This window comes from Echiichthys vipera (genome assembly GCF_963691815.1).
Source record: "Echiichthys vipera genome assembly, chromosome: 17".
Classification (NCBI taxonomy): Eukaryota; Metazoa; Chordata; class Actinopteri; order Perciformes; family Trachinidae; genus Echiichthys; species Echiichthys vipera.
In genome coordinates, this window is record NC_139842.1 from 3,352,901 (window position 1) to 3,368,688 (window position 15,788).

General features: G+C 42.7%; 1 protein-coding gene across 1 annotated transcript in view; it reads left to right on the forward strand.

Moving 5' to 3' along the window:
* The first annotated feature begins 267 nt into the window (after positions 1 to 267).
* LOC310959739 (uncharacterized protein) overlaps positions 268 to 15,788 on the forward strand; it is a 28,465-nt gene continuing 12,944 nt past the window's right edge. The window contains exons 1-8 of the mRNA XM_083931199.1: positions 268 to 490; positions 3,120 to 3,197; positions 3,292 to 3,357; positions 3,710 to 3,861; positions 4,820 to 4,904; positions 6,867 to 7,044; positions 9,237 to 9,408; positions 11,252 to 11,351. Of these exons, the coding sequence (XP_083787325.1) occupies positions 365 to 490; positions 3,120 to 3,197; positions 3,292 to 3,357; positions 3,710 to 3,861; positions 4,820 to 4,904; positions 6,867 to 7,044; positions 9,237 to 9,408; positions 11,252 to 11,351 (957 nt within the window). The 5' untranslated portion in view covers positions 268 to 364. The remainder of the gene's footprint in view (positions 491 to 3,119; positions 3,198 to 3,291; positions 3,358 to 3,709; positions 3,862 to 4,819; positions 4,905 to 6,866; positions 7,045 to 9,236; positions 9,409 to 11,251; positions 11,352 to 15,788) is intronic.

The window sequence follows — 15,788 nt, forward strand, 5'->3', positions numbered from 1 at the left end:
GTATCTATTTATCTTATTGTATAAAAAACTATGGTTACTTTTTATATATCTTATTTTAGTTTATTTATTTATTATTATTTTATATAAATAAAAAAATAAATAAAATTGTTCCGGGTTTTTATTTTGTAGGTCTTGACCGGATGCTTGTCTGATGAAGTCTCGTCATATGACGCGTCAGTGACGACAGAGCGTCAGTGTCTGTTGTTCGGGATCAACCGCCTCATTCAAAGCCGAGCAGCGGAGCAGGAGAGCGGCCTGAGTGCGGACGGATCACCGGGAGGAGCGGCCTCAGTGTGGATGAAACACCGGGCGGAGCACCGAAACACCGGGCAGAGCACCGAAACACCGGGAGGAGCACCGAAACATGTCGGGAGAGAAGACGACGAGTCCCTGTAACAAGTTTAAACCGAATATTTTCAATAAAACCAAATGTCAGAACTGCTTCAAGTCGCGCGAGCTGCATCCGTTGAGCGACCATGACATGGAGCAGGTAAGCTAACCTTTAATTATTATTATTATTATTATTATTAATATTATTAATATTATTATTATTATTAAGGTGACAGTTAAACAGTGCGTTTGGAGATTAAAAGTACCATTAAACATTTATAACTAGATTTATTTGAAGGTTGAAGTGTAAATTAAAACTATATTTATTTAATTAATTCAAAATAATGTAATTAATAATTTATTTTTTATTTAAGGACACACAAAAAATGTCGGTTCAATTAAAAATTATTAATATTATATTTTTTAAGGTGTCAATGCATTTGAAGATTAAAGTAACATTAAATTGTTTAAAAAAGCATTTATAATTAGATTTATTTGTGGATTAAAAAGTAACATTAAATTGAGATTATATTTATTTAAATAAGGCAAAATAATTGAATTAATAAATTATTATTTATTCAATTTTATCAGGGGAGGACAGACAAAAAAGTTTGGGTTTAATTGATAATTATTAATATTATGTTTTTTTAAGGGGACAGTCGATGCATTTGAAGATTAAAGGAACATTAAATTGTTTTTTAAAAAATCTGACATTTATAACTAGATTTATTTGAAGTTTAAAGGAGATTAAAGAACTATTAAATTGTTAAATAAATATCTGACAACATTTATAATAGATTTATTTGATTAATGCAAAATAATTTAATTATTAATTTATTTTTTATTACATTTTCAGCAGGGGAAGACAGACAAAATTGTCGGTTCTATTTATTATTATTAATATTCTTTTTTTTTAAGGTGACACTCAATGCATTGGAAGATTAAAGGAGATTAAAGTACCATTAAATTGTTTTAAAAAATCTGGTAACATTAATAACTAGATTTATTTAATTAATGCAAAATAATTTAAATTAATAATGTATTATTTATTAAATTTCAGCAGAGGGGACAGACAAAAAAGTGAACTAAATATTTGCAAATGTTTGTTCTATTAATTATTATTAATATTATATTTTTTAAGTTAACAGTCGATGCATTTGAAGATTAAAGTAATATTAAATTGTTAAAAAAACATTTATAAATAGATTTATTTGAAGATTATTGTAGATTAAAGTACCATTAAATTGTTTTTTAAGAATTTGACATTTATAATTAGATTTATTTGATTAATGCAAAATCATTTATTTGATAATTTCTTATTTATTAATTAATAATTATTTATTAAATTTCAGCAGGGACGACGGCCAGAAAAGTGAATTAAATATTTGCAAATGTTTGTTCTGTTACTTTTTATTAATATTATATTTATATTTTACGGTGACAGTCGATGCATTTGGAGAGTAAAGTACCAGATTAGAAACTAGATTTATTTGATTGATGCAGCTTCTCTTTAAATCATAAACAAAACCCAAATATGAAACATTAAAATGTTTAGGGAGTGTACACAAACGTTGGTTCTAGTGCACTGGAAAGGGTTTGATTTGAAGAAGTTTTTTTAATTTTAGAACACATTAAAAATCCTTAAAAGTGCAGAAATAATCAACATAAAAAGCATCAAACAGAGATGCAGATCGACTCGGTTTAGGAAACGTTGTTGCGTCAGGTTCGTCACGTGGAGGTGACGCGCGGAGACGTCCGTGACGGCTCCTGAACGCCTCACGTTGTTAAAACATGTTATCACCCTCCGTCCCCTGCCTGGTTTCACTGCGCCCTGTAATTTCAACGCTGTTGCTCAACCTGCAAACACTTTTCATGCTGCTACTCTGACTCAAGACGGCCGAGAAAAGAATCTTCTGACAGATTTAACATGTCGTAAAATACGGCGTTCAACAGGCGTTTGTGTAGAGCGATCAGGGCGCACTCCCACTGTGCGTCCGTCCCGTGCCCCGTGCTTTAGGGTCCTTGTCCCCCCCTCCAGGCCCGTTTGTACTCACACTACCTGGGCCTCGGAGAATGCTTCTTGCTGCCTATACGTCATCACGCCGTAACACGTCACACGCATTGATGACGTCATGGCGATGCGTGGCTTTGTTTCCAAATCTTTCCGTAGACCTCTGAGTTTTTGTGCGTCTTGTCGACTGTTTTTGAATCTTTTCATCGACCAAATCTGCAGTAAACACTCCACCTCCGCATCACACCAACGTGAACCTTTCGCCGCCATTGTTTGAAATGTCTGCGCATGGTTAAAAGTGTGGATCGGTAGAAAAGCGTAAATAAGAAAAGTAGCTTTCCAAATCAGACGTTGGCGCTTGATTGTTTGTTTTTCACTAAAAATAAAGAGACTTGTTGAATCTATGATGCAATAAAAACATGTTTCCTAACCAAATAAGTGAATTAAAGCGAATCCAGCGTGTTTTTAGAGAGTTTTAAGCATCTTTTGATCTAAATAAGGGATCAGTCTCTAGCCGATACGACTTTTGCTTCCTCCATTTACATCATAAAAATGACACGATGATGAAAACAAACTTCACGAGTCTCAATTTTAAAAAAAGAATAATTTATTGAATTTAAAAAAAGGCGTCTCCAGCAACACGGAGCTGCCGGTGGACGCAAACGCAGCCGATCCCCCTAAAAAATGCAAACATCGGGTGATAATATCAGCGTTCTTTCACTGATCTAAATGATGTTTTTTGGATAATCGTTCATATTGTCTTTATTCGTGCTTACAGGCTAAACCCGTGTACGGAGGCTGGCTGTGTTTGGCTCCTGAGGGGACGGATTTCGACAACCCGATGCAGAAGTCGAGGGTAGGACGCGATGAAACTGGGCTCAAACACACACACACACATTTATTCTCTACTTCTTAACCGTGACTTGTTTTTTGTTGTGTGTTAACGTCAGAAGTGGCAGCGGCGCTTCTTTATCTTGTATGAGGACGGCGGCCTGAGCTTCGCCCTGGATGAGCTGGTAAGAAGCCGCTCTGAGGAAAGTAAGCGTGCGGTGACGCCGTTACAGTAAAGCCTGATCCCTACATGCAGCTGCATTTACAGTACGCTGGGACCCAGCAGGCATCTTTAGGCCAGATGTCGTGTGCGGAACCACAGCAGATGATTCGGGCTTAGCCTGTCCTCTAATGCTCACATCCCCCTCTCTCTGTGATCCCCTTAAATCTCTTTCATGCACACTTAACCCCTCAAACTACTCCCTGTTTAACTGCCAGTCATCTGCATCCTCTCCCAACAGCAGCGTTACTAAGCCAGATTGCATGAGTCGCTCTCCAGAATGATTCAGATGCTGTGTCCCCCCCCCCTTCCTCCAGCCGAGCACTTTGCCCCAGGGGACGGTGAACATGAATCTGTGCACGGACATCGCCGACGCAGAGCCCCGGACGGGACAGAGGAACGCACTCTGCATCGTCACGCCGGAGCAGGAAATATTCATCCGCGGCGACAATAAAGAGATCCTGAACGGGTCAGTGTGAAACTGGGAATTACAGGAACGGGAAGTTTAAGTGTAATCCAGACGTGGCTAACAGTGATTAGCTCGGGGCAGCACGGTGAAGGCATTCAAAGGTCTTTTTTAACCACTAATGCTGCTGAAAATAACAGCAAACCTCTGCAGCAGCATGAGAAGAGTCCCTACACACACAACAAAGCACCAATGGGCTCCTTCCTTTGGGATTGACTTTGGTAATCCACTGTAATGGACTTTACTATGAGAGGAGCTGGTACAGGGTCCAGTAGGTAAGTCTTTAAAACACTCTTTTAATAAACTCTGGCTTCACTAACTACGTTGTTGCTGCTTTGTTGTGTGTGTAGGGACTCTTCTCATGCTGCTGCAGAGGTTTGCTGTTATTTTCAGCAGCATTAGTGGTTAAAAAAGACCTTTGAATGCCTTCACCGTACTGCCCCGAGCTAATCACTGTTAGCCACGTCCAGCTGTTAGCGACTCTCCTGGATTTCTCTATTAATCCGGCTGTTCAGTCTGACGTAACTTCCTTTCAAAATAAGATTTCCGGGTCCAAATGCTCCGTTGAAACAAAACTGACAACAACGGTCGAACATGAGAACAATTACATCACCTCTTTCATCAGTTAGACATCTTTTTTAATCTATAAGAAAAGGTAAAATGACAATTAAGTTGTTTTTTGAAACCTCACATCTGTTCAACAACAGTGAACACGACACTTCGGCATTGTAGAAATACAAGGCTTGGACCGACAAGGGACTGGAAATCTTATTTTGAAAGGGCGTTACGTAGCGTCTTAACAGCCGTACAGTTGTTACACGGAAAAAAGTCAATGGTTTATTTGATGTTTGTAAGTGCCGAAGACGACCATGGGAGGATTTGACGCTGGAATTACACTTCAAAGGGTTCCCTGTACCTGATCTCTTATCTCTGCTTGTTTCTGTTGTTTTGTCTTTTCCAGGTGGAGCGAACAGCTCGTGGTCTATCTACGAACTAACAAACAGAATCAGAAGAAAAAACGCAAAGTGGAACGTGTCGCCACGCAGGTAGAAAAGCAAACGTCCAGGAAATGCTTCAGCTCAACACCACATTGTCTTTTTTTCTGCTAGTCGTCCATGAGCGAGGGGCGTCATCGGGGAGGCAAACGCTGACATTGTTTATATATTTCTAGTACTAAAACAATTCAATTCAGTTTTATTTATAGTGCCAAATCATAACCATAGTTATCTCAGGACACTTTACAGAGTAGGTAAAGACCACACTCTATGACTTATTTATGATTTACAGAGACCCAACAATTTCCTCTGTAGAGTACGGTGGCGTTGAAAACCTTCACTATAACAGACAGGAACGTCAGACAGACCCAGCTCTGTGGAGGACGCACATCTGTCTGCACCGGAGAGAGGAAGAGAAGGAGAGAGAGAGAGAGAAAAGACGGACAGATGGACAGAGAGAGAGACAGAGACAGACACAAAGACAGAGACAGACACACTTCCAGTAACTATAATAATATCTATAGTAATGTGAATATGACTTATTAATACAGCAGAATAGTAGAAACAAGCACAGCTAAGGTGATAGATTATAACAGCAGCAGGAAGCGTCATGCAGCACCAATCATAAAACAACCATGATGGTGCAGGGGTGGCAGCGAAATCCCCTTTTTTCAGCTCATACTATTCTTCCATTGGCTCCGTTCTGTTTTGAAGCGTTGTGTCGGCTGCACAAGTCTGATTTAAGGCTCTCACGAAGAAATAGTGTGGGTATATTATACATTTTATATATTATATGATACATCATCAGAGTGCCTTGAGTATTGAAGTGGTTGAGTTCAGTGTCCCTGATGCTCCTTCACGCTCCAGGGATAAAAGAAAACATTCAGTTTAGGCGTCATGTGACCTCTGTGTTTATCTGACACATTCAGTACTGGGCTTAAATGAAAGCCTAAAATGGCCCCTTTCCAATGGCACCAAGCACCATTTTATAGAATATCGACAATTTCCCTACCATGAGCCTAAAGCAGATATACACTGGATTGCAAAAATGTCATTTATCTTAGGGGGTTAGTTACTTCATGAGCTGAAAAAGGGGATTTCACTGCCACCCGTGCACTTCTATCGTGGTTTTTCTTGTACTAGGGGAGAATAACGTGCTAAAAATCACTGAGATTGTCGCCCTGGCTCCCGGACTTTAGCCGAACCACATCCTCAACTATCATTTAAAGTGTAATTCTGACGTAAAATCATCCCAGGGTCGTTTAAGCACTTATTCATCAAATAAGCCACGGAGATCATTGCCCTGTGTCCTTTTTTAAACCGTTATTAACATTATTATGTGTGAATAAGATCAAATAAGTGTTAATTATAAAAAAAATGTTGTTGGGTTATAAGAACTCATAAGATATACATGATTCTGACTTATATTACCCTTATTATCTATTATCTAATGCTTATTACAAGCCCTTAATATAAAGTGTAACCATTTATAATATTATACATTATCTGTTTAACTGCCAGCATCACAATTCAATCTGCTTTCAACTTCATTACGGTACACTACTATTTAAAGTGTAATTCTGACGTAAAATCATCCCAGGGTCGTTTAAGCACTTATTCATCAAATAAGCCACGGAGATCATTGCCCTGTGCCCTTTTTACACCGTTATTAACATTATTATGTGTTAATAATATCATATAAGTGTTAATAATAACACGTTTATTGTTAGATTATAAGACATTTATAAGAACTCATGAGAAATACATGATTATGACCTATATTACCCTTATTACCTATTATCTAATGCTTATTACAAGCATCTTAATATGAAGTGTAACCATTTATTATATTATACATTATCTGTTTAACTGCCAGCATAACAATTCAATCTGCTTACAACTACATTACGGTACACTTTAAACCGTTTATTAAGTGTTTATTTATTTATTATAAATGCTCAAAGTGGGTTCAAATAAACGTAAGATGTTACTGAATTATATTTATCACTGTAGGAACCCAGTCCGGCAAAGATGGCTGCGACTGATCCGAGTTTCCCGTCCTGTGAGAGCGCCGCAGAGTCCGACTGCGGCCGGTGGAAGGAAGACCAGCGGCGCGGCAGGGGACCGGGAGAAACCCCCACGTGGACTGTCCCAGACTCAGATCCCCCCGGCCCGGAGAAGACCCCTGCAGGTGCAGCAGAAGCAAACACACACACACACACACACACACACACACACACACACACACACACACACACACACACACACACACACACACACACACAGCTCACAGTTCTCTCTCTCTCTCTCTCTCTCTCTCTCTCTCTCTCTCTCTCTCTCTCTCTCTCTCTCTCTCTCTCTCTCTCTCTCTCTCTCTCTCTCTCTCTCTCTCTCTCTCTCTCTCTCTCTCTCTTGCTGTCCTAACGTCCTGCAGATGTTCTCACGCGTCCAGATTCTTATTCATACATTTCATTTAACCCTCGTTAAAGCGCGCATGTTGACCCGGTACTGACTTGCAGTCCATGGGAACCGAGCTGGAGGGGTTTCCGCAGGAAGTTGCATAAACTCAAACGGACAGACACAGACGCACAGATGTTGCGCGTCCCTAACCTTCAGGCACCGTAAAAGCCCAACACGATCCATAAAAGACCTCTTAAACACGTCCTAATAGGCTCGTTGGTTAGCGCGGGACGGGGATATTCTTTGTGCCGCTGCAGCCGAAGTGGACAGCAGCACCCATCTGGCGTCAGACGGGTCTGTAAATGTCCTGTAATAAAGGTCTGGGTGAACTCCTGCAGACTGTGCCTATAGGCTGCTTCATTAGAGCGACGCAGGGACACACGACGGACGCTGTGAGGGACGGACAGGGAGGCCGTCTAATGAAAGACACTCGGTCAGGGTTTAAAATTACGGGAAGTTGGAAACTTTCCACGGGAATTAAAAATAACCTGACTCCTCCAGATGGATTGATTCGTATTTGCTCTGCTGATCCATCTGGGAACTCTGGTTTGGAGATCCTTCAGGAAGGGGTGGAAATACTGGTTGCTGATTGGATAAACCATCTGTCTATCACCACCTATGTTGGCGATATGGTAAAAGACAGATCTCATCTCATCTCATCTTCAGCCTCTTATCCGGGGTCGGGTCGCGGGGGCAGCAGCTTTAGCAGGGGACCCCAAACGTCCCTTTCCCGGGCCACATTAACCAGCTCTAACTGGGGGATCCTGAGGCGTTCCCAGGCCAGTGTGGAGATCTAATCTCTCCACCTGGTCCTGGGTCTTCCCCGAGGCCTCCTCCCAGCTGGACGTGCCTGGAACACCTCCCTAGGGAGGCGCCCAGGGTTCATCCTTACTAGATGATCCTGAACCACCTCAACTGGCTCCTTTCAACACAAAGGAGCAGCGGCTCTACTCCGAGTTCCTCACGGATGCTGAACTTCTCCCCCTCTCTCTAAGGGAGACTCCAGCCCCCCTCCTGAGAAAACACATTTCGGCCGCTTGTACCCGTGACCTGGTTCTTTGGGTCCTGACCCAGCTTTCATGACCACCAGGTGAGGGTAGGAACCAGGACTGAGCGGTAGATCCAGAGCTTTGTCTTCCTCAGCTCTCTTTTCGTCACAACGGTGCGGTAGAGCGACTGCAGCTCCGCCCCTGCTGCTCCGGTTCTCCGGTCAAACTCACGCTCCATCGTCCCCTCACTCGTGAACATGATCTGGTTTATCCAATCAGCAACCAGTATTTTCGCCCCTTCCCAAAAGACCTCCAAACAAGAGTTCCCAGATGGATCTGCTGAGAAAATAAGACTCAATCCATCTGGTGGAGTCAGGTTATGGAAAATACTGGTTGCTGATTGGATGAACCATCTGTCTATCACCAACATATGGGACAAACCAACCAATCAGATCAAGGGAGCGCATGACGTGCTAACAGCGTTGAGGCAAAGCTCAATAACAAGCGATATTTGTCACGTCAAGTCGCTCTTCCAGTGCATTAAACTGCCGTTGTGTTTGTTTTTATCCATCATTGTCTTAATGTGTGTAAGAGTTTGTCCGTCGTATGGGACTGAACTTGTTTTGTCAGAGTTGCCATAGCAGATTTGAATATTTCACCACTTCAAACCACTTAGTATCTTATTATCTATAACAACAAGATGGAGCTGCTTCCTTTAATGTCAGGAGGGAAAATTCTGGAGGTTTTGAGCCGCCGGCCGCAGCGTGAACCCTGGCAGCGTTGTGTGATTACCAAAAAAAAGGATGATTTAATCCAGCTTGTTGGCTGCTGGCTGTTTTAAAGAGAGTCCATGTGGAGTCACAACACCCTCGATTCTTGCTTTCAGTTTATTAAACAGTCTGAAACTTCGTCTGTGTTGTTTTTCTATATCCAGGCAACACATCCAGCTACCTGTGCCCGGTCTCCACTGGCGGTTTCAGCGGCCCAGTTGGCTCCTTGGACTTGGTGATCAGTGGAAACACCGACCTCGGCGGTAACAACCAGGCGGCTGAGTCACAAAACATCCAAACATCCGCTAACAACAAGAACCAGAGCCGGGACAAGAGGTTAGAAATGAATTTTGAGCTGATTTTGACGATGTAATGTATAAATATCTCTGCCATATGTTGTGTTTGGCAGCAGTTGGGTGTTTATTTTCACATGTATTCTTCATGCCTCATCCTCAAAGTGCCTTGGCAGAGGAAAAAGGGGGTAAATGTGCAAGCAATTAGCACAAAGGACATCCAGGGCCCCCCCCCCGCCCCCCAGTATAAAGCCATCACACACCGCTAAACACCAGATCAAAGGCTCACGCTCTACCCCTCCATTAGAGATCCGACGGCTGCGTTTTTAAATTTAGCTTAAAGTGAAACCCTCCCAGTTTGAGCCCCGGCAGCATGAAAAAACGGTCACGTGAGGAAGATAGGTCTCATTTCTTCACTCGTTGCCTTTTTGGGAAACAAAACACACAAAACACTTAATGCACCCCCCTCCCACCTCCAGAAATAAGGCCAGAAATTCCAAAACGCTGGTGTAATTAGATATCATTGTGTCTCAGGACCTTGTTACTGACTGTCAGAGGAACGTGGAGCTGAGGCAGAGCGGGCACGAACCCCCCCCCCCCCCCAGCTTAAAGGTTACAGAAGTCACTTTATTAATAAAGTGCTGAATAAACTATTAATAAAGTACTGACAGGGTTGCAGAGTTGAACATGTGATGATTCATGTTTTTACAGACTATGTTAAAGGTCCTGCAGTGTGAAGAGTGAGATTCAATGTTGTTTTTTTTATTATAAAGCAGGTTAAAGATATAATCTGTTAGATTTCCATCTCTTTACGTTAAAACAGTGGTGACTGATCATGTGACCCACTAATGAAAGCACTTGTTGTCTCTTTGCTGAGTCATCACAGGGTCTATTTTGGCACTTACATACATCCAATACATTGAGACAGTTTTTTCGTGTATGACCTATTAACGGAGAAATCCGGGAGAGTTGCTAACAGCCGGACGTGGCTAACAGTGATTAGCTCGGGGCAGTACGGTGAACGCAGTCAAACGTCCAAGACTTACCTATGGCGTTCTTCTTCAAGCACATCCTCTTTGGGTTCTTTGGGTCAGAAGCTCTTCTAGGAATTATAAAGTCGTCCTTTTGGAAATGTTCGCAGCAGACGCCGTAATCCCTCTGCGTAAGCGTCTCGATCGGCGTCTCAATGTCCAGGTTCAAAACAATAAGCCACGTTTTTGTCACGCAACAACTCTTAACGGAGAAATCCAGGAGAGTCGCTAACAACACGGGAATAGAGCAGCAGCCAGAGAGTTTAACATGAACCAATCAATGGGGCGGGAGTGGAGGAAGCAACAAGACGACCTGCGCCGAGTAAAGAAGACTAAACAGAGTTTAGAGGGAACAGAGCGAGACGGCTGCAGCTGGAGGACAAACTCCAACAGTGGGTTGTTGAACAGAGAGCAGCAAGTAGAAGAGTCCGTACGATCACTGTTCCACTGAAGGCAACAGCGCTAGCACGCCAACGTAGCATCAATGAGTTTAGAGGCGGTCCTTAACGTAACCCCAGCCGCGACTGTAGCGTCTGTTCTATGCTCCTTATAATGTGGTGCGCCTTATACATGAAAAAAGTTTCAAAATAAGACATTCATTGAAGGTGCGCCTTATAGTGCGGTATATCATATTATCTCAGGTAACTCTGCCTGTGAAACCTCTGCTTCTACACAAAACAGGATGTTGTTGTTCTGCGGTGACACTGAAAACGAGCTGCTGCACAGGTGCTTGCGCGGGGTCTGTTATCAAGCTGTCATCCTCCGCGTTCACGCTTCTGGAAACTATGTCAGAGCCCACCTGTGTCTGTGCGCGTGTACAGTCTTTCAGCTAATTAGTTGTTTGTATCTTTCCAGCCCGACAGAGAGGCTGCTGGGGCCGGAGGCCGCCGAGGAAGAGAGAGGAGGGAGGACGGCCAGGACGGGCAGGGGTGAAGCTCGCACCAACAAACGAGAGGTAACCACACGGAGCACACGTCGTGTACGACAGCGTGCACGGACTACAGCGGCATCTACTGGTGCTGGCGTTTGTGTTTTCCAACGTAAAAGGAAACTTTGTTACGGAACATATAATGCAGAAAACGATGCTTAGGGTGATTTTAGAAATGGTTTCATGCAGCAATTTATTTTATTTTTATTTTATTTTTATTATTTATTTAAATGGTCAATAATTGACTGATATTAAACCTATTTATTTATTTTATTTTTATTTATTACTTATTTAAATTCAGTCAACAATTGAATGATATGAGACCTATTTATTTATTTTATTTTTATTTATTCTTTATTTAAATGGTCAAAAAAGGACTGATACTAAACATGATGTTTATATTTATTCTATTTTAATTTTTTATTTATTTAAATGGTCAATTATTGACTGATACTAACCTATTTATTTTATTTTATTTTGATTTATTCTTTATTTATATACTCAGCAATTGACTGATACTGAACAGTATGTTTATTTACCTAATTATTTAATCTTTATTCCTTTGAATGGTCTTTTTTTACAAACTCTGGCATCACTTACTATGTTGTTGGTGCTTTGTTTTGTGTGTAGGGACTCTTCTCATGCTGCTGCAGAGGTTTGCTGTTATTTTCAGCAGCATTAGTGGTTAAAAAAGACCTTTGAATGCGTTCGGTGTTTATTTGACGCATGTAAGTGCCGTGGGATGCAAACACGCTGGAGTTACACTTTAAACGTGAACATCAAACACTTTTAAAACCCATTTTTGACCACTGTTTTAAAGTAATAACCATTTATAAGAACTGCTGATTAATCTGAGTGTGTGTTTGTCGCTGCGCCCAGCTGTTCTCGCCCACTCCTGTGCGGGTTTGAACACGATTCACACCAGCGACCAGGTGTTACCGAGAGAACAACGTCACTTTAAACGATGCTTTTGGGACGATAGTAAATCTGCCAAAGTGTCTCAAAACATGAGACCTGAATCATTCAGGCCGCCTTAGTCATTCAGTTCACGTCGAAGCGCTGAAAAAGAAGGCGAGGAGCGGTTGGAAACGCGGGGACGAGACGATCCTGCCGTGTCGGGGCTTGTGTTTCCTCCCAGTGTGTGTGTGTGTGTGTGTGTGTGTGTGTGTGTGTGTGTGTGAGCAGGTGGGACAGAGGCAGTGATTCACTCAGAGCTGCGTTTTGTTTGTGACCAGAACTGGTTTTGATGCCCTGAAGACGTTCAGCCCGCCCTCTTTTGTGTGTGTGTGTGTGTGTGTGTGTGTGTGTGTGTGTGTTGAGATCCAGGAGACGACATTCCTTCTGACATGACAGAGTTTTTTCCAGGGATTCCTCAAAACAAGACGTAAGAAGTGTAAACGTCGGGAACTCAAGAATCTCAAACCTGCAGAATCAAGTGACGGCCCGTGTTCACTGAACCTGATCACCTCACAGAGCCGTGCCTCCTTTCCCCCACTGTGCACATCTGTTTGGGAATGATAGTGTGTGTGTGTGTGTGTGTGTGTGTGTGTTGTCCGGCTTAGTGATTAAGGAGGTGACGCTAACACGAGTCTGTCTGTGTGACGGTTTCAACAAAAACACCAACCTGAGCCCAGAGTTCCAGTTTACCCTGGTTTACTTCAGGAAGTGCAGATCTCCGGGAATACGTCAATATTTAGAGCATCAGGAATATAAGAACATAAAAGGAGCAGAGGACTTTTATTTTGAAAAGCCACTAGAACGAGACGTGTAGATGAGACAAAGTCTGCAACAATTATTTATTTTTTATTTAAATGATAAACATCTGAATGATACTGAGCATATTTATTTATTCTTTATTTAAATGATTAAAAAACATGTTTATTTTATTTTTATTTATTCTTTATTTAAATGATAAACATTTGACTGTTACTAAACATATTTATTTATTTAATCTTTTGTGCCAGGCTGGTTTTTATTTTATTGGAGGTTAAAGTTTATGAATAATTAGGGGCGTGGCCTCTTGAGTGACAGCTAGCCTCTGGCCATCACTTCTCCTCGGAGGTAAACGTCAGCCAGATGGACGTATCTCCCTCCCCTCGACGTCACATACATGCCTGTTTTTGGTTCAGAGGAAATGACGCCGAGTGAAAGTCTGACAAGATGGAGACTCCCGTAGGCGAGGACGATTGGATCAAGTTGAGAGAACGGACTCAGACGTAGAGGCTACGTCCGTTTCACACACTCTCTATGATCCGATTGCAGCTGCAGATGTTTCTCTGTTGTATTGCATTAGTTCTGCTCTTGCTAAATGTTACGTAAATAGGTATTTTCATGTGAAAGAAGGTTTTATTAACCCTGATTTAGATTCTTTAAGTTCATGTTTTCATACTGAAACATCCCATGGGGCTCGTTCGTTGAGTTTTTCCTTGACTCATTCTCTGCCTCGGTCTCTGCGGACGACCCACTTTTACCAGGGTTTAAAAACCGAGTGAGGAAATAAATCCAGTTACTCGTGAACTTGAGACTTTCGTGAGGGTTGTGAGGATTGAAAACTTGTGCTTTGACCAGCTGAGGCTCCTCTGCGTTCGGTGGATTCCCTTCAAACTCGTCGAACTGCTCATCAAAATGAGCACGCTGCAGTCTGTCTGAGGCATCTCTGTTCTCCGTCAGCTTGGCTTCATGAAGCTTTTTTAAACACACTGTTGAAAACGAAATACACTCCCAATAAACGCTGCGACACAAGTCCGACTGCGGTGCTTTTACTTTGACACAGATGGTCGTCTCTGAGGCGGCTGTTAATCTTTGATTGAACGAACCGGCTCATTCCAGAAGGATTTGCCCTTTAAATGCACTCAGCAGCACATTTCGTCCCATGTGAGGATTTATGTGTCTGTGGGTGCGTTTGTTTTGGTAGCCAGGAGAAGGTCAACAAAGGTCCGGAGTTCATTCAGGCCTCTTCCTCCTCCTCCTCCTCCTCCTCCAGCTTTGGGAGTCTTCTTCACCCAACAGAGGACAGGCTCTGTCTGCAGCGGTCAGCGATTGTTCCTCAGGAAGAAAGACCAGATCACTGTGTTCCTGCGTGTGTTGTGTCCTTGGATAGTTTTCAGTTTAAAATGCCAGGAAAGACACGACACAAAGAAAGTTCTGTAACGATCAAAGTCGTCATTTTTCAGTGGGTAAGAGAAGAGGGGGGAGTGAATGAACCCTTGTTTCATTCAAACGCTTCGTAAGTCAGACTTTTAATTCATCAGCTGCCACGGAAACCTGATCACGAGCAGCATCGCGGTGTTAAACCTCTTTTCCAAGGGAGTCCTCGTCAGGCGAGCAGCATAAACTCACGAGTTTCACATTTAAAACCAAAACAACACACAACTAAACACGACACACAACTTAAAATGATAAATCAACAAAATAAAACATTAAGAATAAAAAGCAGATCAGTGCTCAGAGACAGAACATGTGCAAATTGTATTAAAGTCCTTAATCCTGCATTTGAAATGGTCCGTGCTGATGAAACGATGCTTTAGTTTGAACATTGACCATCATCAGGCTGCTGGAGCGGGTGCTGCAGGTTCTGGTGTTTCTGGAGCGGGTGCTGCAGGTTCTGGTGTTTCTGGAGCGTGTGGTGCAGGTTCTGGTGTTTCTGGGAGCGGATGGTGCAGGTTCTTGTATTTCTAGGAGCGGGTGGTGCAGGTTCTGGTGTTTCTAGGAGCGGGTGCTGCAGGTTCTGGTGTTTCTAGGAGCGTGTGGTGCAGGTTCTGGTGTTTCTAGGAGCGTGTGGTGCAGGTTCTGGTGTTTCTAGGAGCGTGTGGTGCAGGTTCTGGTGTTTCTAGGAGCGTGTGCTGCAGGTTCTGGTGTTTCTAGGAGCGGGTGGTGCAGGTTCTGGTGTTTCTAGGAGCCGGTAGAAAACACAGACAGGATGAAGGTTGATGTAAAATATAAATAATAAATATAAAGAAAGACCAATGCTCCGTTCTACAGGTGTGTGATGAAGACAGTCCAACTTCCTCACACAGAGCACAGCGGTGTGTTCTGAAACCAGAACCAGAGATGAATCGTAAAGCATTTTTTCACAGAATCCAGCATTTTTAAAGATGAATTATTTGCGTGCATGTACAAAATATCAAGGGTAGCATCAAGGGTTTACACCGCGTCTACAAAAACCCTTTATTTTCATGCAGTCCACATCAGCCGTCCGCGTGCAGCTCGGCGCTGATGTGAGTGAGAGTTTAACAGGCAGCGAGGAGAAAAGCCTGTTGGGCTCCCCGCGGTGCTCTGCCGCGAGGCCTAATCCGTACAGCTGACATCTCTGCCAAGGATCCAGACTATCGGTTACTCCGCTCGCTGGAATGCAGGCCGCACACACAAAACCGCCTCCGTCCTGATTCAGGAACACAACACATCACGTCTTAAAGCCACAGAGCTTAGGTCCCGTCTCCGTAGACACAACTCTTCTGCTCACAC